This window comes from Eptesicus fuscus, chromosome 10 (genome assembly GCF_027574615.1).
Source record: "Eptesicus fuscus isolate TK198812 chromosome 10, DD_ASM_mEF_20220401, whole genome shotgun sequence".
Lineage (NCBI taxonomy): Eukaryota > Metazoa > Chordata > Mammalia > Chiroptera > Vespertilionidae > Eptesicus > Eptesicus fuscus.
In genome coordinates, this window is record NC_072482.1 from 72244635 (window position 1) to 72268230 (window position 23596).

General features: G+C 37.2%; 2 protein-coding genes across 5 annotated transcripts in view; one reads left to right on the forward strand and one right to left on the reverse strand.

Moving 5' to 3' along the window:
* REPS1 (RALBP1 associated Eps domain containing 1) overlaps nucleotides 1-17442 on the forward strand; it is a 76729-nt gene extending 59287 nt beyond the window's left edge. For 2 of the 4 annotated variants that reach the window (XM_008161917.3, XM_008161932.3), the window contains 10 exons: nucleotides 539-626; nucleotides 1650-1751; nucleotides 3832-3904; nucleotides 5819-5937; nucleotides 6812-6876; nucleotides 8669-8854; nucleotides 10206-10301; nucleotides 12859-13007; nucleotides 13942-14047; nucleotides 17183-17442. In XM_008161917.3, coding sequence (XP_008160139.2) covers nucleotides 539-626; nucleotides 1650-1751; nucleotides 3832-3904; nucleotides 5819-5937; nucleotides 6812-6876; nucleotides 8669-8854; nucleotides 10206-10301; nucleotides 12859-13007; nucleotides 13942-14047; nucleotides 17183-17251 — 1053 coding nt within the window. In that variant the 3' untranslated portion in view covers nucleotides 17252-17442. The remainder of the gene's footprint in view (nucleotides 1-538; nucleotides 627-1649; nucleotides 1752-3831; nucleotides 3905-5818; nucleotides 5938-6811; nucleotides 6877-8668; nucleotides 8855-10205; nucleotides 10302-12858; nucleotides 13008-13941; nucleotides 14048-17182) is intronic. The other 2 variants (XM_008161923.3, XM_028141290.2) reach the window with 1 other exon arrangement.
* A 2371-nt stretch (nucleotides 17443-19813) lies between these two features.
* The window catches only part of ECT2L (epithelial cell transforming 2 like), a 56386-nt gene continuing 52603 nt past the window's right edge, over nucleotides 19814-23596 (reverse strand). The window contains exons 19-20 of the mRNA XM_054721705.1: nucleotides 22855-23027; nucleotides 19814-20032 (exon numbers count right to left, since the gene is read on the reverse strand). Coding sequence (XP_054577680.1) covers nucleotides 19905-20032; nucleotides 22855-23027 — 301 coding nt within the window. The 3' untranslated portion in view covers nucleotides 19814-19904. The remainder of the gene's footprint in view (nucleotides 20033-22854; nucleotides 23028-23596) is intronic.

A 23596-nucleotide genomic window follows, 5' to 3' on the forward strand; every position in this document is an offset into this window, starting at 1 on the left:
AAGTTCTATAGAACTAATCTGTGAAAGTACGCATTGTGCCTACTGTTATAATATAGCAGGCATCTCTTTAACTCTGTTTTATAGATGAAAAAGAAAAGTTTCAAGTTTTCTTGAGCAGTTTCCTGAAAAAGAGTTTGGTCTACTACTTAATTTTGGATTCTAATGAAGTAGTTTGTTTCACTTTAACCTGAGAGGTTCAAATTTGTATGATTTCATCAGATCATTTCACACTTTGCCTTTGAATACTATCTTAAACTATATTTTTATAAGGTCATTGTTTTTATTCAAATCTTTAATCACTCAAAAGTTAAAATGTATTTTTTATCAAAAAATCAGATTATTAGGCATGTACTGTAAACTTTATTATTTTACATATAATTCTAGAACTTTTAATTTAAAAATTCATTTTCATGCTTGCTTTAGTGTGAAGGAGAGAGTCTATCCACCAGTTTTTAAAATACTGTTAATTTTGATTATTTCTTGGCATCAGTTTGGCATTTTTAATACAAATTCTGTATTTCCTCTCATTTGTTCCTAGGATACTGCTATTGTTCATCCAGTTCCCATTCGTATGACTCCAAGCAAAATCCACATGCAGGAAATGGAACTTAAAAGAACTGGCAGTGGTAAGGAATCTGTGGCTGGTCTGTATTATGTTAGCGGGTAGGATTTTATGTTAGCTTCAACTACATAAATACAGAAGTAATTATCAGGCTTCAGATTTCTTTCATAATTGCTTATCTTTTTAACATAGTACTTTCTACAGTTATACATATAAGTGTGTGCTTGTATGTATATTTTAACTTATTTTACAGTTTTTAAAAGGAAATTATTGAATTTAAATTATAAAACTTAAATAAGGACATTGAAAATAGGAATTTTCTGATATTCTGTGTTTTTATGACCATTTTGGTGAATTTACATTTAAAGGATGATAAAATTGTAACTGAAGAGGCATATGTTATAGTGAGTTTTGGCTTTGAAATTCTTTTGCTTAAGTTCTTGAATTTTCTCTTCATTTTAGTTTTTTTTATCCTCACCCAAGAGTATATTTATTCATTTTTTTTATTTTTTGAGAGGGAGAGAAACATCGATGTGAGAGAGAAACATCTATCAGTTGCTTCTCGTATAAGCTCCGACTGGGGATTGAACCCACAACCTGGCTATGTGTCCTGACTAGAAGTCAAATCCACAACTTTATGGTATACAGGAGGACACTCCAATCAACTGAGCCACCCAGTCAGGGCAATTTTCTCCTCATTTTAGATTAAATGTTTTATAATTAGAGTTTCTCAAAGATAAATTTATTTCCTATATTAGTCAACATCATAAATTACTTATTTATAACCCTTTGTGTGATGTTTTGTTTAAATAATTGCTTATCTAAAGGGATAAAATTAACAAAATATTAACATGCAAATTGACTTTTTTATTGTAAAATGTCTTCTATATGGCAGAAAACAAAATTCTATATAAATAGGTTTATATTTGTTTTTATTAAAAACATTATTTTGTATTATTTTCCATGGATTTATTGGCTACTTCTTTGGAATATCTAAATGAAGTCTCATATACTCTGAGCTTTATGAATTTATTAATTCAAATGCCTATATCTTATATTTTTACTTACTAATTTTCTTTTCTACTAGATCATACTAATCCCACTAGCCCATTACTTGTGAAAACATCTGACCTTTCAGAAGAAAATAAGATAAATTCATCAGTGAAATTTGCTTCTGGAAATACTGTAGGTAAGTGAAAGATACCACTACATCTTCCACTAGAAGTTTATTAAGTCTGCATTTAGAGACTGAATGTTACAAATGCATAGCCATTTAATATTATCTTCACTGAATAAAGTAGAGAATAGTCAACCCTTTGAAACACCCTACCCGCTGTATGAGTAAATGGGTCCCCATTGCCACCTGAACCTGCTTCAGGACAGGCCTCCTGTTTGCCATTCCTCTCAATTAGCCAGATTTAGTCCATTGACTCTTTCCCACTAGGTCCTTTCTTCTCTCACAAGAAATAGTGTGTATATTCAGTCATTCAGCCAGTGTTGATTGAATACTATGTGCCAGGCTCTGTTCTAGACAGTGGGATTCAGCAGTAAAATAAACAAACAAAAATCTGTGCCTTTATGGAGCTTATATTTTGTAGGGGAGATGAGATGAAAAGGGGGAAAAAATAACTCATGTTCTAGGAGGTGATTAACACCCTGGGTAAAAATTAAGTTGGGAAAGGGGAAAGGGAGTGACATGTTCAATTAGCTGGTTAAAGAAGGCCTTACCAAAAGATGACATTTGAGTTAAAACTTGAAGGAGTGGAGGGATTTGGCTGGGTGAATTTCTGAAGCAAAGGCATTTAAGGCACAGAAGTAGCAAATGTGAGGCCCTGATTTAGGAAACATGCCATACTTTTGCTGGGAACAGCAAACAAACACCTAGAATAGAACTACTTAGCAAATTTAGCAGGTAGAGGTAGCAGGTTAAGACGGTCTCTTACTGAGTGAGATGAAAAGCCGTTAGAGGGTTCTGAATGGAGAAGTGACATGGTCTGACCTTCCTTCTTTAACAGGATTACTCTGGCTGCTATACTGGTAACGGGCCAAAAGGCAAGAGCCAAAACAGGGAGAGACTATTTAGGAGATAGTTACTAGTATAATAATGCAGACAAGTGAAGATGATGGCTTGGTCTATGGTGGTGGCAGTAGAAATGCTGAGAAATGGTCGAGTTCTGGCTGTATTTTGTAGGATAAGACCACAGGATTTGCTTATCTATATGATATAGGATGTGTGAGAGAGGACTCGGGGTGGCTCATGGGATTTTTGGCCTGGGCAACTGGGAATTGAGGATGACTGTGATAGGAGTAGGTTTGTGGGGGAAGAATAGGAGTTCAGTTTTAGACATCTTAAGTTTGAAATACCCATTAGAACATCCAAATAGAAATATGTTAGCCTTATTCTTTTACCAATTAAATAATTCAGTGATTTGACAAGAAAAAGGGATACATTTTGAAATATGTCCAAACAACCAGTCCCTTTAAGTTATAATTCTTGAAAGTGAATAGGTAGTTTTCCTTTATATTGTTCCTAGAGTTACTATTTTAAAATTCCTTTATTATGTCATAAGTGTCAGTCTACTTCTGGATTCTCTACTCCTTCATAGGACTTTGAAGAAGTTGAAAATGATATTTCCTCAGGAAAAAAATTAGGAGCCTCTAGCTAATTTCATAAATTTTATTATTGCCTAAGCACATTTTATTTTCTTGTGAAATTTTTAATTTTTCTCATTAACAATTTTTAAATGTTTTCTTTATTTAAAATACTTCTAATTTGTTCTTTAAAAATTTTTATTACAAAAGTAATTCACACTTACTATAGAAGTGTAATAAAAATAAAAATGTTTATAATCTCACTGTTTCACAAATGACCATGATTAGCATTCATTGTCCAGCTTAATCACCATTCTGTGCATATGCCATATTTTTATATAAAATGAAATTGTAATGTATGTACTGTTTGTGATCCCTTTTATGTGACTTATTTGGAATATTTATGGTATTAAATGTTAACTTTTCTAGATTTTAACTTACACTATATGCATAGTATTTTGTTGTATAAACAATTATTTATTTGATTTATATATATATATTTTTTACAATATACAAAATATATTTAATTTTTTTATAATAAAACTGGTATAAACTGTTAACCTGTTAGCCAGTCTGAATATTGATTTGAAACAATAATTCAGTTATATTTGTTTGGGGCACATAGAGTTAAAGTGAAAAAATGATTATTATTAAGTAGGCTATATTCCATTTATCAGCAGATGGTTACAGTAGTTCAGACTCTTTTACTTCAGACCCAGAACAGATCGGGAACAATGTAACTCGTCAAAGGTCAGTATTTCTGTCAATAAAAAAGCATATTAAAATATCTTGTTACATTTTAATATTTAAAATTATATAGGACCAAGTATAAATTACATATTTTTGTCTATTCTTTAGTTCTTCACTTCTCTGAAGGCTGTTAGGTTATCTATTGATTTATGTAAAAGGGAAGTACTTTTGATTTTTTTTCCAACTTGAATAGAAAACAGATGAAACCCTTATTGTCTCATGGTATTCTGTGGAAGGTTTAAGAAGGACTGATAACTTCTTGACAGTAGCAATTTAATACAGTCCTTTTTTTAGGTAAATTGAGTCTCTTTAAGTAATAAATGTGCACATTTCCTTTTATAGCCTTACTAGAGGCCCATTGCACAAAGATTCATGCAGTGGGCCTTCCTTCCCCTAGCTGCCAGCACCGGTTTTCCTCCGGCACCCGGGACCCAGGCCTTCACTCCAGCCAGAGCGAGGCTTGGCTTCTCTGCTCCGCCACAGCGGAGAAGCCAAGCCTCTTCAGTCTTTAGTCCTCAGTCATCTTCAGTCTTCAGTTTTGCCTGCATATGCAAATTAACCCACCATCTTTGTTGGTTTAATTTGCATACTCACTCCTGATTGGCCGGTGGGAGGTACAGTCAATTTGCATGTTTCTCTTTTATAAGTGTAGATGGCAAGTACCCAAAGAATTCTGTTTTAACCCTTTGCACTCGCTTGCTTTTTTCTCGATTTTTTTATTCTAATGCTAACCGTGTCGAGTCACACTCGACATCCGAGTGCAAAAGGTTAAAATGCTATCCAGAATCCCAGCCCAGTGTTGAGCTACCTGTCTACCCTGAAGATCTGTGTTACATGTAACTTTTCAGGCATAAACTAAAAAGGTGAGGGTGGAAAGGGTTTGTCTTCAAGGGCTTTACCATCCATAGAACACTGTGTGCAGGACAGAAGCCTCTTTCTCCTCTCACTTCTTATGTGTGGTAAGGATCCTTTTGCCACACGCCTAGAGGATGTAGAGAGAGGCTAGTAATATAGAATCACCAAAGATCGTAGAGCCAGAGGCTGCTTCTTCATAGTTCTTCCTGTGTTTCTTAAAATTCTCAGTCATCTTGGATTTTATTCTGCTTTTTATCCCTATAAGTGAAGATTAGATTTCCAGAGTCCATGAGACTCTTTTCAGAATATAGAAAAAGTTGGTGGCAAAGAAGTGCTGCATCTCCAGGTGAGTTGAGCATGAGTACAGCCACCTCTAAAATGGCATGGCCTGTGGTAACACAGAATGGGAACTGCAGATAGTGAGCCAGATTCTACCTCAACTTGCCAAACTCCAGACTTGAAGCTAAAAACTGTCCATGTCTGAAAGTAGAGTTTGTTTTTTTAAGATTTTTTAATTGATTTTTAGAGAGAGAGGAAGTGGAGGGAGAGAAAGAGAAACATCATAAGAGAGAAACATTGATTGGCTGCCTCCTGCATGCCCCTTACCAGGGATCGAGCCCCCAACCCAGGTATATGCCCTGACTAGGAATCTAACCAGCTACCTTTCTGTGCATGGGATGGCATTCACAGAACCCTGAACCACACTGGTCAGGGTTAGAGTTTTTGTGTTTTTTTTTAAATAAATATTTTAAACAAATATCTATAATTGAATGGGAAAACATTACACTAGTTTTGCAGTCTACCTTAAATTCTTGTTAATAACTTTTCAATTTTTTTGAAATATAGTTAAATGTAAAATTATACTTTATAAAAAATTATTTGCCATATTAAATAACCACTTGTGGAATGCACATCATAAATAGTACTGGCTTTACTCATTGTAATATGTGTATACCTACTTGAGAAAATATCCTTTGCTGCTTAGCCAAGTTTGAATGCTTAAAAAGAAAAAGCTCCAGTATCAGTCATGACCAACTGCAATGTGGTGACTTTTTGCAGGTCTCATTCAGGAACATCCCCTGATAACACTGCACCACCACCTCCCCCTCCAAGGCCACAGCCCTCGCATTCTAGATCGTCATCTTTGGACATGAATCGGACCTTTACAGTCACCACAGGTAGGGGCTAGAGAGCCGTGAATCAAATTAAAGTCATTAAGGACACACAACATCTTAATGGATTTATTGTGTGTTATCTATTAACACTCTATTTTAATTCCTTGTTAACCTATGTCTCATGTTTTCTCAACATGTCTGTTTTTATATTTACCCAAAGAAAAAATTTGGATTTAAAAAGTATCAGAGAGGGAATTTTTTTCTTAATGTCTTTCTAAACTGTGTTTGAATTCAAGTGATAAAGATGGGATCCTGAGAAATGCCACAGAGATTGTAAAAATACGATATGGTGATATCAAGAAGGAAAAGCTAATAGGTCTTAAGTTAACAACAAAAGAGAGAGAGAACCCACAGCTTACTCCAATATTTTAATTTTTATATGATCAGTCATTATTATGTTGATCAAAATAAAAAGTTAAGACACTGGGTACTGATGTCCTATTTGGACATTGTGAGTTTGGAATTATGAAGAAAAAGAAATAATCAACAGGCCACTGGATTTGTGGGCTAAGAAAGATGAATGCATTATTTGATAATCATTTTCATAGAAACAATAGAGTGAAGTATTAATTAAAAGAGAAAATTGGAAGTCCTCATATTTGATAGCTAAAGATCAGTCAGAATAAGGAAGGAAAACCAAGAATGTGTAGCATTAGGGAAACAAGGAGGAACATGTCAAGAGTTCCCTGTGCAATTGAACAAGAGAAATGGATTCTGAGAAAAGACCATGAGATTTGGCCATTAGATCACATCTGTGCCTTTCTATACATAACAAAGCAATCTTTTAGAAATCTTTATCATTTGATCATATTCATTCAACCTGTTCTAGCAAAGTAATTATATATTTACTAAAAAGAAGACTTGTATATTCATGCAGGACAACAACAGGCTGGAGTTGTTGCCCATCCTCCTGCCGTGCCTCCAAGACCACAGCCTTCACAGGTATTCTGCAACATATTCATTACTAAACATCGGTTATTACACTCCTCACGATTAACTGTTACGTATTTGATTCTATTCTAGAATTGTTTTGAAGATCCAGAATTACCGAATTTTCATTCTTGCTGAGCATTTAATTCAGGGAAAATAAGTCTTATTTTGAAAGAGAATTCCAATAATAATTTCAGTTATTTTTTGAAAGAAGCTGCTAGTAAACCAAATGATAGTGTCTTGACAAAGGAGAGTTTAGTTGAAAGAACTGGATTGGGAGATAGGAGATGTCCGTCTGTGTCTTGGATCTAGCAGTGACTCAGAGTGACCTCACTGTGTCGGTCTGGATGTGTTACTGCGTCAGTAAAGGAAGTGTCAGATGACCTCTGCATGCCTGCCAGGTTGAAATTGTTTTGATATGCACAAAACTATTATGTTCCAGGGTAGATTCTGGATTATAGCTGTTAGTTTATGTCACTGACTATGACTACCTTTTACATGAATGAATTTGGTTTATATTTTTGAGTTAGAGTCTTAAAATGAAGTTGAGTATTTGCAGTTAAAAAGATGGTTTCTTAATCATTAAAGATGCTGAAATTTGAATATTCCAGTATTTATTTTATCTAAAGTGCCAGCAAAAATATTCTTACTGGGGTTAAGCTGTGAAACCCAATGAGTTGGTCTCTTGATTCAAGAACCGGTCTAGTGGGGAAGACAACTATAAAGAATTGTAAGGGCAACAGTAGATGTGTTTATGAAATGTCTTGCTACATCTTTACTAGTTAGTAAAGTCAGGGATCACATTGAAAAGATATAAGTAAAGTGAAGGAAGTAACACTTTAGTAGAGACTTGAAAGATAAAGTTGTATTGCTTTGGGAGAAGGCTTTCCAACCAGACAGAATGGCATCCACAAAGTCATACAAGTGTGGGGTAAGTCTTCAAGGAAAAATGAGTTAGTTTAGAACAGCTGGAATGATGGGAAAGGAAACTGAAGAGGTCCGAAAGGGGCAGAGCATCTCCTATATCATTATAAGAAGGGTACAATTTTTTTTAGAGGAGATGGAAACTTTTTAACGGATAAGCAAGGAAGAGATTTCTGATATATTCTTATGGAGTCCTGTACTTCCTTTGTCATAAAACTTTCACACTCTATTTTAATTCCTTGTTAACCTATGTCTCATCCTGCAGTAGACTGTCAGCTTTATTGGGCATGGACCTTATTTGTTTTGTTCACTGTTATAACCATAATGCTTGGCCAAAAGTAGATACTCAAAAAATATTTTTGATTGAAGATTGTAGGAGGATTGGTCCGGCAAAGGAGTAGAGGATAAATTGAAGAGAAGCCCACGGAAGTGTTGGAAGAATAATTAGCACACTGGTTTCTACACTTTAAAAAATAACCTTTTTATAAACATAATGAAACATTAATAAAAATAACTTGTTTGAAGAACAAACAATTGCACAATAGCCCAATTAAGAAAAAAATAGATGCAAGTGAGAATCAGAGAGTAGAACCTAACTTTCCCCTCTCCTTATACACTTTTTTTGCAATAAGAATTTTGTAAAGGTATTTGTTTTATTGGGGTTTTGTATCTTTGTGTGTGTGTGTGTGTGTGTGTGTGTGTGTGTCTTAGCATTTCTCTTCTGGGTTTTTTAGAGTTAAATGTTCCTGTAGGTCACCTCCCTGAATTTACAGATAATATAACAGAGCATTTTTTAATAATATTTTAAAAGGAAAAGAGGCCACTTGGTGACTGGTACACCAATGAACTGTTTGTTCCTCTATTCTGAACCATCGTGCAGGCTCCTGGTCCCACAGTGCATCGCCCAGTGGATGCCGATGGCATGATAACTCACACTAGTACCTCACCTCAGCAGATACCAGAGCAACCAAATTTTGCAGATTTCAGCCAATTTGAAGTATTTGCTGCATCAAATGTAAATGAAGAACAAGATGATGAAGCTGAGAAACATCCAGAAGTCTTGCCGGTCAGTTTTTAAGGGCTTATCTAATTTTCCACAGGGACTCTTTCCATATCTTGCTCAGAGCCGGTCTGTAAACAGAGGAGCCTCTAAAAGAGCAGATATTAGAGTGAACATCAGTGAGCAAAATTGCTGCTGCTGCTGCTGCTGCTTGGAGATGATTTATATTCCCTAGGCCAGTGCTTCTCAATTTTTTCATTGTCCTTAGACTCCTGCTAATTGCAGTGTATTGCTTTAATAAGAATCAGAATCTGGGTGGGAGTAGCTGTTGTGTGAAAAAACACTGCTCTGGGGTTGCATTTTTTTTTTTTTTAATCCTCACCCGAGGATATTTTTCCATTGATTTTTAGAGAGAGGGAAAGACAAAGAAACATTGATGTGAGAGAAACACATTGATTGGTTGCCTCCTGCACATACCCGACTAGAGCCGGGGCCTGAGCCAGGGAGGAGCCTGCAACCGAGGTACATGTCCTTGACCAGAATCGAACCTGGGACCCTTCAGTCCCCAGGCCAACGCTCTATCCACTGAGCCAAACCAGCTAGGGCTGGGGTTGCATCTTAATGCTAAGCTTCTGACTGTGTGATTTGGTGAAGATATCCATGTAGCAGTAGGCTGTGGTTGCCATAGCTACACTCAGTTTGTATGAGAGTAAGTCACTTTAGTTAGACTTACAGACTACAGGATGCCAAAATATACTATAATCTCTGGGTACAATGCTCCGGGAGACTCTGTTTACTTCTAGTTGCAAGACCTCTAGGGGTCCCTGACTTCACTAACTATAAATGTGGAATTGCAGGGACTAGAGGAATTCTAAAACCTTGGTTCTGATTGTCTCAACCCAGATTGAGCCTCTCTGACAGATCCCAAAATCCATGTTCATTTGACTGGCATCATTTAGCCAAAGGTTTCTTATAGATCTGATCCGTAAAAAATTTTCTACTAGCCACTTCTTCAAGCCTGTAACCTGTCTCACAGTGGGGTCACAGGGTATGGCCTGCACCTCCAGGAAGGCAGGGGAGAACCTGAGGGGAAGTACCAGTGTGCACAGGGTGCTGGTCCGCATGCCCCTGGGTGGATGCATCCCTCCCAAGCTCAAGAACTTCCTAAATTCCCTCTGGCTGCATCCTCAGCCCTCCCCCTCGCCCTCAGATCTATTACCTTCCCTCCTCTCTGCTCTTCAGTCATAGAGAATGGTCATTTTACTGGGTTTTCTCAAATTCCTTCTCATCTTCATCTCAGATTCCTTATTGTCATAACGAATATTTTCTTAACATTTTACTCTGGTGTTTTATGTATATATTTATGCATAATTATATATTACTTATATATAATTAGTAATAATATATTCATTTCTAGGTTGAAAAAGTTTCTGATCCTGCAAGTTCTCTTCGAGTTGCCAAAACAGATAGTAAAATTGAAGAAAAGACAGCTGCTAGTGCTCCCGCCAATGTGGTATGCAAGAAATCTTTTATAATATTGACTACAGGCCTGGTGCATGAAATTTGTGCACGGGGGTGTGTGTCCCTCAGCCCAGTCTGCACCCTCTCCAATCTGGGACCCCTCGAGGGATGTCCGACTGCCCGTTTAGGCCCGATCCTGGTAGGATTGGGCCTAAACGGGCAGTCAGACATCCTTCTCACAATCCGGGACTGCTGGCTTCCAAGTGTTCGCCTGCCTGCCTTCCTGATTGCCCTTAACTGCTTCTGCCTGCCAACCTGATCACCCCCTAACCACTCCCCTGACAGCCTGATTGATGCCTAACTGTTCCCCTGATAGCCTGTTTGCCCCTAACTGCCCTCCCCTGCAGGCCTGGTCACCCCACAACTGCCCTCCCCTGCAGGCTTGATCTCCCACAACTGCCCTCCCTTGCATGCCTGGTCCCTCTCAACTGCCCTCCCCTGCTGGCGATCTTGTGGCGGCCATCTTGTGTCCACATGGGGACAGCCATCTTGTGTGTTGGAGTGATGGTCAATTTGCATATTACTCTTTTATTAGATATGATAGAGGCCTGGTGCATGGGTGGGGGTGGGGGCCAGCTGGTTTTCCCTGAAGGGTGTCCTGGATCAGAGTAGGGGTTCCCTTGGGGCGTGGGGCGGCCTGGGCGAGGGGCCTGTGGTGGTTTGCAGGCCGGCCACGCCCCCCAGTGACCCAAGTGGAGGCCCTGGTATCTGGGATTTATTTATCTTCTATAATTGAAACTTTGTAGCCTTGAATGGAGGCCTGGGCCCGTGAGGATATGCGGAAAGCTTGGCTTCCTCCATTGCCAGGGAAACCCAAGTCTCCTGCTTGCTCTGTGGCCACAGCCATCTTGGTTGGGTTAATTTGCATACTCACTCCTGATTGGCTGGTGGGCGTGATTTGTGGGTGTGATGATGGTTAATTTGCATATTACTCTTTTATTAGATAGGATCATTTTGTACATAAAAAAGAGAAGATCATTTATACTTTTTAAGATTTTAAAGATGACAAAAATCTTAGAAATAGAGAACATCTAACCCATTCCTTTCACTGTAGCATCTTTAGTCTGTCTCAGAATATGATCTGCCTATTAAATATTCTAGATAATAGTCTATCATCCATATGAGTACATGCCACAGTTCTGAAAAGTTATGTGGTATTACAGTCTTCTAAATACATAAAGTAGAACTTCCTTATTGATCATATTCAGGTGTGTGTGTTTTTAAGTATAATAGGGAAAATTATATTGACCCTCTAAGGCTAATGTTATATTCTGTGTTCTTTTCTTCAACTGTTTTAGGGATAATTTTTTTCTCCAGTATTTTATGAAAATTTTTAAGCATACAGAAAAATTGAAAGAATTTTACATTGTATATCAATTAATATTTTACCATACTTGCTTTATCACGTATCTTTCTATTCTTGTATCTTATCTATATCAGCGATTTCTAACCTTTTTTATCTTATGCACATAGAAACTAATTACTAAAAATCTGTGGCACACCAAAAAATACATATTTTTGCAAAAAAATAGATATACTTTTGATTCATTCATACCAGATGCCTATTGTGTTGGCTGTTGTCATTTTTCTATTACACTGTTGACAGTGTAAGGAAAAAGAGGTCAGTGCCCCTAACTGAACTCAAGAATTGCGTGTTTTAAAATTTTTTGCAGCACACTGGTTGGAAATTACTGATCTATGTCAATCCTTAACTGCTATTTTCCCCTTGAAAGAAAAATTTTGCTAATTTTTTCCCTATTTTCATCCCGACATTTCTGATAGTTATTAAAGTAGCATTTGTTTCTGAAAGTGCTTAAATTCTACTTTATGAATACTTTATTGTTTACTACATTAATAATTTTCTGTAGTGTTTTTTAATAGTTAATTTTTGTCAGCTCTTATTAACAAATTAAAAATAGCACTTAACCAAAGAGATGGCAGTTGAGTCTTTTCATTTATTAACAAGTCAAGTCAGGCTATGATAAATACTAAAATGCCATATTTGATTCTGTTGAAGACAGATTCACAGTTTCCAACAAAATATCTACTCATTTTCATTAGTTATAATTATTATGCACCTTAGTGAAGGGTTTTTTAACAGTGCCTAACTTGCCACTTCTTTATAAATGGCTTTATTCATTAAGATGATGTATTTTAGTATTTTTGAGTAGGAAATTTTATGATGATAATGAGTGTACATTTCTGGACACTTGCTTTTATATTTATTGAACAGATATATATTGAGCATGTGTCATGATCATGTTAAATCTGTGACTATTACAGCCTTGAGTCAGATTCAGGTCTAATATTACCCTTTAAAAATTGTCTAGTCAGTACATTCACAATTGTGATGTCAAGTAGGAACATCTCCTATTGTAACTTACGTCAGGTGTTGCTACAAATTGTAAATTGTTTTAAAGTAGGAAAAGTGATTTAATTTTTGGAGAATAAGTGGCTTTTACGGAAAGCAAATGATGTTGACAAAATTCTGACTAACCATGAATGTCTTCAGGAAATGCTTCATTATTAATGGAATTCTTGTCTTCCAGGGCAAAGGTACAACACCTCTTGCTCCACCACCCAAACCTGTTCGAAGAAGATTAAAATCAGAAGATGAGTTAAGGCCTGAAGTTGATGAACATACACAAAAGACAGGTGTCTTAGCTGGTGTTCTTGCATCACAGCCTTCTATTCCTAGGTAATCAGAGCTATCCTAAATACAGTTAATTACTAGGAACAAAAAGTACAGCAATTAAAAATATCAAACGGAAAGAAATTATGGTCAGACTAGTTCTGTAGTTGAAGAAAGCTTCTTAATTGTTGCTCTTTGAGAGTTTTCTCATTTATGAGTAGGTAGAATATTCTTTCCACTTTTCCCTTGTATTATTAAGTTCTTTTCCAATTTCATTTTAGTACCCTATTGCACACTTTTAAAAATTAATAGTGTAGAGTAACACTGATATTTTAACTCTAGTTCTTTTAGACCAGGACTTTGCAGGCTAGGTCTCATGGGCCAAAATCAGCATATGGCCTGTGTTTGTAAGTACCATGAAGTATGGCTTTTACATTTTTGTAAAAAAAAAATAATGGCCTTCAAAACCTAAAGTATTTACTGTCTGGCCGTTTATAGAAAAAGTTTGCTGATGCCTGCTCTAGACTAACTTAAGTTATTTTACAGAAGAAGAATTAACCCTACCAGACCTGAGGCCCTGAACCTAACTGTCCCCTATACCTGGGCTCCTGAGCATTAAAGAGAAAAAATCAACATGATATAGAAAAAAGTTAGTTACATGCAAACAAGTGGTTAGAATAAGATGGAACTTGGAGACATTGTAGAAAATAGGTACTAGGCAAAGTACAGAAAATTAGGTAAAGCAGTATAGCGGCAAATTCAGAAATTACCGAAAAATCGGTACAGCGGTCTGGTAGCCTTAAAACAATAACAAAAATTAAGCTTCTGAAGCTTAGATACTTTTGGTTGCTGTTGAAACTAAGTGAGGTTAAGCTAGACTGATAAGGCAAAAAATGCTCCTATTTTTCTGGTTTACAGGTAGATCACGGAAGAATGGAGAGAATTTAAAGATAAGAAATGACAAGGTTATTTACTTATTTTGCCCTCTTTATCTCCTCAGGTCTGTTGGGAAAGATAAAAAAGCTATTCAGGCATCAATTAGACGCAATAAGGAAACCAACACAGTTTTGGCCAGATTGAATAGTGAATTGCAGCAACAATTAAAGGTAATGTGGTTTCTGAATGTTTGGGAAGTTCCATGGGCACAGAATATCTCAGGGTTGAACTGGAACTTAGAGGTGATCCAGCAATGCTTATACTAGTATGAAACTTGCTATGTAGCCAGAGAAATATGTATCTAAAATGTTTTATATGCCTTTGAGTCTTTTAATATTAAAAAGAATATTTTATACTAAATGCTGATATGAATATCTTATAAAGGCATCGATATTTTTATAATGTTCCTTTACTTTTCATAATGAAACACTGGAGAGGAAATATGGTGACCTTAGGTACCTCTAAGATCACATACATGGCTCTCTCTACACTCTTATTTAATTCTGATTTGAGTATGGTCAACTTATCATTTTATCAAAGATAACTCAGATTCTCTTAAAGGGACTAAACAGGTCTAAAGAAGAAGAGGGATGGAGGCAATTTAGATCATCTTGCATGTGGAAAAGACAAGCCTTAAATAGAAGTGCTTAGGACCAGTGTGTGTTCCTGTCATCTGTACTTGAGAGGAATGGTTTTGTTTTTCTTACTTACTCTAGCCAAGATTTTTTTCAATCCCTGTGAATAAAAATTAACAACCAGAATTATTTATGGCTTAACATTATTAAGCATTCATGTTTTATAAACCAGTGTTTCTCAAACCTTAATGTGTATAGTTAATCTGGGGTCATGTTAAATGCAAATTCTGATTCATATTAGGTATGGAGTAGACTCTGAGAATTCTACATTTTTCATAAGCTTCAGATATTGGAGATGCTGCTGGGCTGTTGACCTGCTTTGGGTAGCAAGGTTGTAAACCACAAAAATGAGTAAAAAAGAGTTTGTAGAAATGTAAAATGAATACAGAGTTTGTTAATTTCCATAAAATTGTGTTCATATCCTCATCCAGCATTTGTCACACTGTCCTGGAGTGTGGCACATTTGTCTGTGCCCTACTAAACTGAACTCACCAAGGATAAATTATAATTATTTCTATTTAGGATAACTATATAATTTATGCCTAAACTTTTGATTAAAAAGATACTTTTGATTACAAAGAGGGAGTGAGGTGTTAGTACTTAGGCCAGGACATCAGAGGTAAACTGGAACTGTCCTACATAAACTTGGAACCATCTTGTCTCCATTCCCTAAACCTAGCACATGTTAGGTCTTTAGGGTTCCCAGACCCAATTCCAATATTAGGAGGCGGTCCCCCATGCCAACAAACAGTTCTGACACTGGCAGGGTCTCTATGAGAATTCAGCTCAATTCTGACACTGTCTACCTGGAGATAATACTAGGTTCTAGAGGTTAAGAGCTTCTGACCAACTGGCTACAGATGGAAGTTCCAATACCACCACTCCCCCCCTCCTCCAACTAAGAATGCTAATCTCACAAGTCCAGGTTGTTACTGGTACTTCTGACCAACTGCCTACAAATTAGAGGTTCACATAGCCCCCTCCTGGGGTTCCATTAATTTGCTAGAACTCAGAGAAATGTGTCCCTTATTAAGAACACTGGTTTTAAAAGGTTCCAAGTCAGGAACAGCCAGATGAAAGAGATGTATATGGCAAGGTATATGGGAAGGGGGCAAAGAGCTTCCATGCCTTCTCCAGGCTGCACTCTCCCCACATCTCCATATGTTCACCAATCCAGAAGCTCTCCAAATATTCTCCTGAGGGTTTTTACAGAAGCTTCATTACTTAGGCATTATTGATTAAATCATTGGTGGGGCCTGTTGATTCAACCTTCAGCCAGGGATGGGACTGAAAGTTCCAACTTTCTAATCGCTTGGTTGGTTCTCCTGGCAACCAGCCTTAGGTGCTTTCTAAAAGTCATTTTCATTAGTTTAACAAGATACCTTTCCCCCAACCCAAATGTTTGGGAAATTCCTAGGGCTTTGGGGAGCTATGAGCCAGGAACTGTGGATGAAGACCAAATATGTATGAGATATACAGAGTTTGGGCATCTGAATGACAAATGTATTATTTCTTATAAGTCATAATATCGCTTTAGGCATTAGATAAATGTCTGTTGAATGAATGATATTCTTGCAAAATTCTTTGATCAAGAAGACATAGTTGGTCTATGATTATAAATTTGGTTTGTTGTAAAGGAAGAGTATAAAACTAAGGACAAGCTTGCTAATACCAAACTGAAGACGAAAATTTTGTTCATAGGTGTTTTTCTGAAGAACTAAAGAAAACCATAGATACATGTATATAGGAGCCATTTTAAGAATCACCCTTCTCATTATTTCTGAGAACAGAAAATAGGAAGTATGGTACCAAATAGGGAAAGGTAGTTCTGGTTGAAATACTATCAGTATTATGGGGGAGGGGGGGAGGGAAGGAAAGTAGATAGATTAAAATTTGCTGGCTATCTGCAAAGACTGCTCAAAATCAACAGTGATTAGAAATTCTATTGCAAAATAAGTTTATTCTTTGTGACACAAACTCATAATGAGGTTCAGGCATTGCTATAACCAGATGTAATCACCAAGGGAAAGACTCTATGTTAGTTAACTTATCTACAGTTATTGCAGGGAATAGGATTCACACATAATAGCCATTGTTGTGGCAGAACGCATGGAGAACAATCAGCCAGCACTGTGAGGGAGGAAAGTTTAAACTTTATTTCGCAGATCTGCTAGTCCAGGGCAATTCCGGATGCAAAGCCTAAACTGAACACGTGGGGAGGCTCTGACCTATGTAACTCCTCCCGTGGCTGGCCCCTGAGGGTCTCCGCAGCTCCACCCGTCAGTCTTGGCGGGGCCCTGGGGTTAGGCTCTGCAGCTCTGCTCAAGTCAGAGTGGAGAAGTAAGACTACAGTTTTAACCAGATACTGAACTAGGTTGTAAGCCCCCATTTTCCTTTTCACCATCATTTGCAAATATTGGCTTTTCTAATAATTAAACAAAAAAAAAACATTTTATTACCCTGATTTATATAATAAAAATATTTTAATAGCATATTTTAATATTACATACATAAAGAAACATTTCTAAAGTGTCTTTTTTTTAAAAAATGAACAGCTGTCCCTTTGTTTTCTTAACAAATTTAAATTGTTTTTTTGATGCAGAGCTGTTGTTAGATGTGCCTTAATTTTTATAGATGTTGAAACATAACTTGGCTTTGCATCTTTTTCAGGATGTTCTTGAGGAGAGAATTTCCCTGGAAGTTCAACTGGAACAACTTCGACCATTCTCTCACCTATAAGCCAATTGCCGTTAACTGTGAACATACCCATTTTTAAGCAGTTTTGAGTTCAAGCCAGTTTGGAGGCCCAAACATTCAGCTCACTGCTTAACTCAACATTAAATTTTATGATTCTGTTTTGCCCTATATGTTCACCATTGTATTTAAGTATCTTTTATTTTTTAATTTCAACAATAAAAGGGTCAGGATGACTTTTTCTCGAGGGTATATTGTGTTTGTTGGCACAGCCCACCCTTGTTATTCCAAAGCATCAGTAATACATAACATTGGTCCATTAGACTTATGTGGCCAAAACTTCACACTGATTTGATTTACAGAATGAGTTTATTTTTACATCTCAAGCATATTTGCAAAAGGAGACAAAATTAAGTAAATTCAATTTGTCTTCTCTTAAATGTTTCACATAAAGCATCTATATACGTAAAATTCTTTAAAATTGGTTTCCTTTTTAAAATTTTTATTTGAAAGAATTGAGTTGGATAAGACCTTCCTTAACCATAAACTCTGCAGTAATCAACATTCTCTGGAGTCCTTGGTATTTTCAGCGTTCTCCGTGTCAACTTGGGGCTCAGGTTCTATATTATTTTCTTTATGAAAATTTGATCAGTTTCACCAGTAACTTAAAATTGTTTGTGTGAGATTTTAATTCAGCAGCATTCAAACATATGAAGTAGCTATGAAGATAGACCTTTCTTAATTATACCCTAAAAGTTGAAGGGAAAGTGTTGAGCCAACACTTTCACAAACTACCTAAGTACCATCCACTTGCAAACATCACTGCTTTTTGCATGACTTATACACTTAACTCTCAATTAAAAGCTTATACTAATCAGTCTCCACAGAGATTATTTTCAAGTAATATGTTTTAAAACTTCTGAGGACATTAATTATTCACAAAATAAATAGAAATGTCTTAGGATCTCTAGTTTATCTTCAGCTGTCTTGTCACACACTCTTTTGCCATGTAGACAGGTTTTTCCTATTAACGGAGTTTCCGAAGTGTGCCCTATTCAGGATGATACACTGTCTTAGGATTTGTTTCAGACCACATGATATATATACATTTTGGTCAAATTTGTAAATTTGCATTCATGGCTGACTAATGGCAGATGTTCCCTTTAATGCAGTGGTTCTCAACCTTTCTAATGCCGCGACCCTTTAATACAGTTCCTCATGTTGTGGTGACCCCCAACCATAAAATTATTTTCGTTGCTACTTCATAACTGTAATTTTGCTACTGTTATGAATCGTAATGTAAATATCTGTGTTTTCCGATGGTCTTAGGCGACCCACAGGTTGAGAACCGCTAGCAGCGTCGCCTAAGACCATTGGAAAACACAGATATTTACATTACGATTCATAACAGTAGCAAAATTACAGTTATGAAGTAGCAACGAAAATAATTTTATGGTTGGGGGTCACCACAACATGAGGAACTGTATTAAAGGGTCGCGGCATTAGAAAGGTTGAGAACCACTGCTTTAATGGTTTATTCTGTCTGTGGGATCATACATATTAAGCTGCATGGATATATTATAACTGAATCAAAAGTGTGGTTTTACACTAATGAAATAATATTTTAAAGTTTTATACAATTTTAACGAATTTAAATTTTTAATAATTAGAAGAAATTTATATTTTCATTGTTGGAAAAAGAAATGTTTCAAATAGCCTAGTTCACAATCCTATAGATTGTATTACCTTACAGGAGAATATGAAACTAAAAGGAAGCTGACAACCAAAAGCTTCCTAGATTAATATACCTTTTATCTACCATTAACTAAATAAAAATACTTTTACTACATATATCAGCTTAAGTTTCCAAGTACCTAAAAGGTTATGGCTTCAGTTTGTTAAATACATAAATGAAGACATTAAAGAATGGCCCAGAAAACTGCTCAACACCTCTTTTGCTGTTTCTCTGTTTTGAAATAGACTTGTCTTCATTTCTTTATTTTTATTCAACTAAATTCCATTACAGGTAAGTTTTGGTAGGCTTCCATTTATTTTTCTTTTTTTAAAAGTGTTGTTGTTTTTTTCCAACAGCTTTTCAATTTAACAATGTCACAAAATGTTAAAGCTTTTTATTTGGAAGATCTAAGAATTTTATTTAGCAATCGAAGAACATTTAAAAATTAAAGAAAGCTTTTTAGTACTTTGTAGTGGTATATTTTTAATGCTCTCTGGAAGAATACATTCATATTAAGGATAGATGTGACAAGTTACTGAGTAAATTGCCATTTATATTTCCTATACATATTTTTAAATTAATTCATGAAAATGTTAAAGATGATTGATAAATCACCAACAAATTGAAATATTTCTCTAGACTGATCATTTAAGAAATTTCATTCTGATTTTATTTTTTACTAGATCGTAAAAGAAAACTTTAAATATACAATATGCTTGTTCTGTCTTAGGTTTTGTCAGTTAAGTAACTCTAATAGTGTCCATGAAAAATAACTACCAAAAGAGGTGGTTCAAAAATCTTGGACTCAACTTGTTCTTACTGTGCATTTCACATTCTTGAACACAGATGCTAAAGTTTAAAAGTTAGGAGGAAACGTATGGACCATCCTCGCATGGAACAAAAAATACATGTCTATCTTTGCCAGGAGAATTGGCAGCCCTGGTGTTTTCTTAAAGTCCAGTCTCACTTCTCCATGGTACTTTTTATTGTATTTAGGAGTACTGACAACCATAGGAACTTGTCATCTTCAGCTTCTGTGGCACAAATCCATTCATGTTTTGGACCTTGAAGAATAAAGGCATTCTTGATATCTGTGAAAATATTTGAGGTTCACTAATTAATCTTTGCAGGTAACAATCAAAAGGAGAAATTGTTTAAAATTCAAGAATTGACCAGTGTCTTCTATCTATAAGAATATTTTGAATACTAAAAGGAATTCAAACAAATACAGTTTAGGATATAACAAGTTTAGAATAACTCAAATATATGACATCTAAAATAATATTGTCTTTATATTATAACTGATTTTAATTAGCAATTATACTTAAAGACTAAGTGATAGATATTTAATGTTATTTAAATCCTTGCCTTAGCCACTCCAGAAAGAACTGGAACTTGTAAAGGTCTTCACTGAGAGTTATAGATGGAGATGTGGAGAGCTAGACCTAGACAACTTTGGTATGAGGGCTGATGACAGAATTAAGGCAACTACGTAGCTGAATGGCCACTATCTATTAGGGTACATGATGATATTTTAACATAGGGCATAGCTAATTAAGGGGAGTCACACACTTTTAAACATACACAGTGGTTATAGGTAACCCATTTTATCTGAGTGTGTCTTGTAGGTGGAAATATTTATTCCCACACTTGGTTTTCTTTTTTTCTCAGACTCATATTTAAAATGAGACTGAAGCTAATGAGAAGCAATTCTTTTTAGATTAATTTTTTCTCTGAAATCTTGGTTCCACTTTAACCTTGAGTCCTGTCTTTACATGCAATGAAAAATACTGGAATGAGAGTGCTCCATTCAGGTTGTCTGGCCTAACAGAAATATAAGAAAGAGACTGGTCCTTTCAGGTGTGGGAAGTAGAGGGTAGGAAAACTAAAAATAGGCACAGTTGGTTTAGGTTTAAGTCAAAATTGTTTTTATAACAAACTAGAGGCCCGATGCATGAAATTTGTGCAAGAGTAGGCCTTCCTTTCCCCAGCTGCTGGCACCAGCTTCCTTCCCTCTGGCACCCGGGACCCGGGCTTCCCTCCAGCCACTGGCAGGGACCCCAGGCTTCCCTTGCAGCCCCGGCTTCATCTGAATGGTGGTCCGGAAGAATGTCTGGTCTAATTAGCATATTACGCTTTTATTATTATAGACTAGAGGCGCGGTGCATGAAATTCGTGCACGAAGAGGGGTGTGTCCCTCAGCCCAGCCTGCACCTTCTCCAATCTGGGACCCCTCAAGGGATGTCCGACTGCCCATTTAGGCCCGATCCCCCGGGGATCGGGCCTAAATGGGCAGTCGGACATCCCTCTCACAATCCAGGACTGCTGGCTCTCAACTGCTCGCCTGCCTGCCTTCCTGATTGCCCCTAACTGCTTCTGCCTGCCAGCCTGATTGATGCCTAACTGCTCCCCTGCCAGCCTGTTTGCCCCCAACTTCCCTCCTCTGCTGGCCTGGTCACCCCTAACTGCCCTCCCCTGTAGGGTTGATCGCCTCCAACTGCCCTCCCTTGCAGGCCTGGTCCCTCTCAACTGCCCTCCCCTGCTGGCCATCTTGTGGTGGCCATCTTGTGTCCACATGGGGGCAGGATCTTTGACCACATGGGGGCAGCCATATTGTGTGTTGGAGTGATGGTCAATCTGCATATTACTCTTTTATTAGATAGGATAGAGGCCTGGTGCATGGGTGGGGGGCAGCTGGTTTGCCCTGAAGGGTATCCCGGGTCAGGGTGGGGGTTCCCTTGGGGCGTGGGGCAGCCTGAGTGAGGGGCCTGTGGTGGTTTGCAGGCCATCCACACCCCCTGGCGACCCAAGCAGAGGCCCTGGTATCTGGAATTTGTTTACCTCTTATAATTGAAACTTTGTAGCCTGGAGCAGAGGCTTAGGCCGGCAAGGGCGGGCGGAAAGCTTGGCTTCCTCCGTTGCCTGGGAAACCCAAGCCTCCCTCCTGCTCTCTGTGGCTGTAGCCATCTTGGTTGGGTTTATTTGCATACTCTCTCTGATTGGCTGGTGGGCGTAGCGAAAGTACGGTCAATTTGCATATTACTCTTTTATTGGGTAGGATGCTATTTCTTTATATATATATATATTATTGCTTTTTTACAGAGAGGAAGGGAGAGGGAATAGAGAGCTAGAAACATCAATGAGAGAGAAACATTGACCAGCTGTCTCCTGCACACCCCCTACCGGGGATATGCCCGCAACCAATGTACATGCCCTTGACCAGAATCGAACCTGGGACCTTTCAGTCCGCAGGCCGACGCTCTATCCACTGAGCCAAACCGGCTTCGGCAGGATGCTATTTCTATTGAGGTTATTATGAATGCAATGTTTGTTACTGAACATCCTTTGCAAATCTATTGATTTATTCCTTCTTTATTCGCAATTTCAATGTGAATTTAAGAAAAGGTACAGTCAAATATGTAATAATCACATTTCTAGTAGAATGGAAAAATAATAGATAAAAGTCTACAATTGTAACATCCAGAGGCAGTATATGGTAGCGGGGTAGTGGTTAGGGGCTCCCACCCTTCTCAGACTACTTCAAAGAATCCCTTGTGATGATGTGGAGTCATGCCCCTTTGTGAATTTTGAAACATCTTAATGTCTAGAGTGCATGTCTGACAATGCCAGCATTCCCTTCTTTTGCTCTTTCAAGTAGATGAAAACTTACATGAATGAAATCCTAAAAATATTTGGGGAATTACCGTATTTTCCGGCGTATAAGACGACTGGGTGTATAGAAGATTTTCCTGGGTTAAAAAGTCGTCTTATACGCTGGAAAATACAGTATTTGCAAACTGCAAAGTATAGTTCCAGTCTTTTTCCCACTTTTCTATTGTAATAGTTAATGAGCTTTACTACATAATATAGCTTTCCAAAGGTATTAAAGTCTTGGGAGGAAAAGAATACATACATTTGGAATCTGGAATATCTTCTACGAGTAACCTATGAAGGGCTACTGATGCAATGAACTGGTAGGTTGATTTTGAAGTCCTTTCAAATGGAGTGTGAGATGTGCTCCGACTAGCAACAAGCAGTGCATCATTGAAGAGGAAAAGACCGAGGTCTCGGGTGTGTTCATAGAGCCTGTGTTAAAATGCAGAAGGGGCACTTTCAGAAGCATTCCATATGCAAAGTGGGGAAAGTGAACATTCAGCTTTCCCTCCTTTATAACATGCATCATGCTAAAGCTGTGTTTTTAAACTTTTGTCAAATTTGATATTTTGTGTATGATATATTTGGGCGACCTAGGGAAAATAATTTTTTGGTTTCATGTTTAAGGGTAACAGGTTGGGGTGAAGAATTAGTGAGGCTCAAGGTGTCTTAAGTAGAAAGCATTGAACTGGTAGAAAATACTAATTTCTAATTTCAATTGGAGGGAGGGAAATGGATGTGTAACCTCATGAGTATGATAGGTTAGAATTAAGTAGCTCTTGATTTTCACTGAGGTTGCCACCAGGGTCAAATGTAGACATATATGTGTATCAACAGGCAAAATGTGGTGTCCACAGCCTCCATCTGATTGTTACCCTCTTTGCTGTTCTATTGTTGGAGCCGGTCAGGTAGTGTCACTGTATGCTAAATGGGTGGTGTAAGTACTCAACCGAGCATCAAGTGGCATCCAGGGAGGAGCTTGGGGGAGGCCCACCCCACCA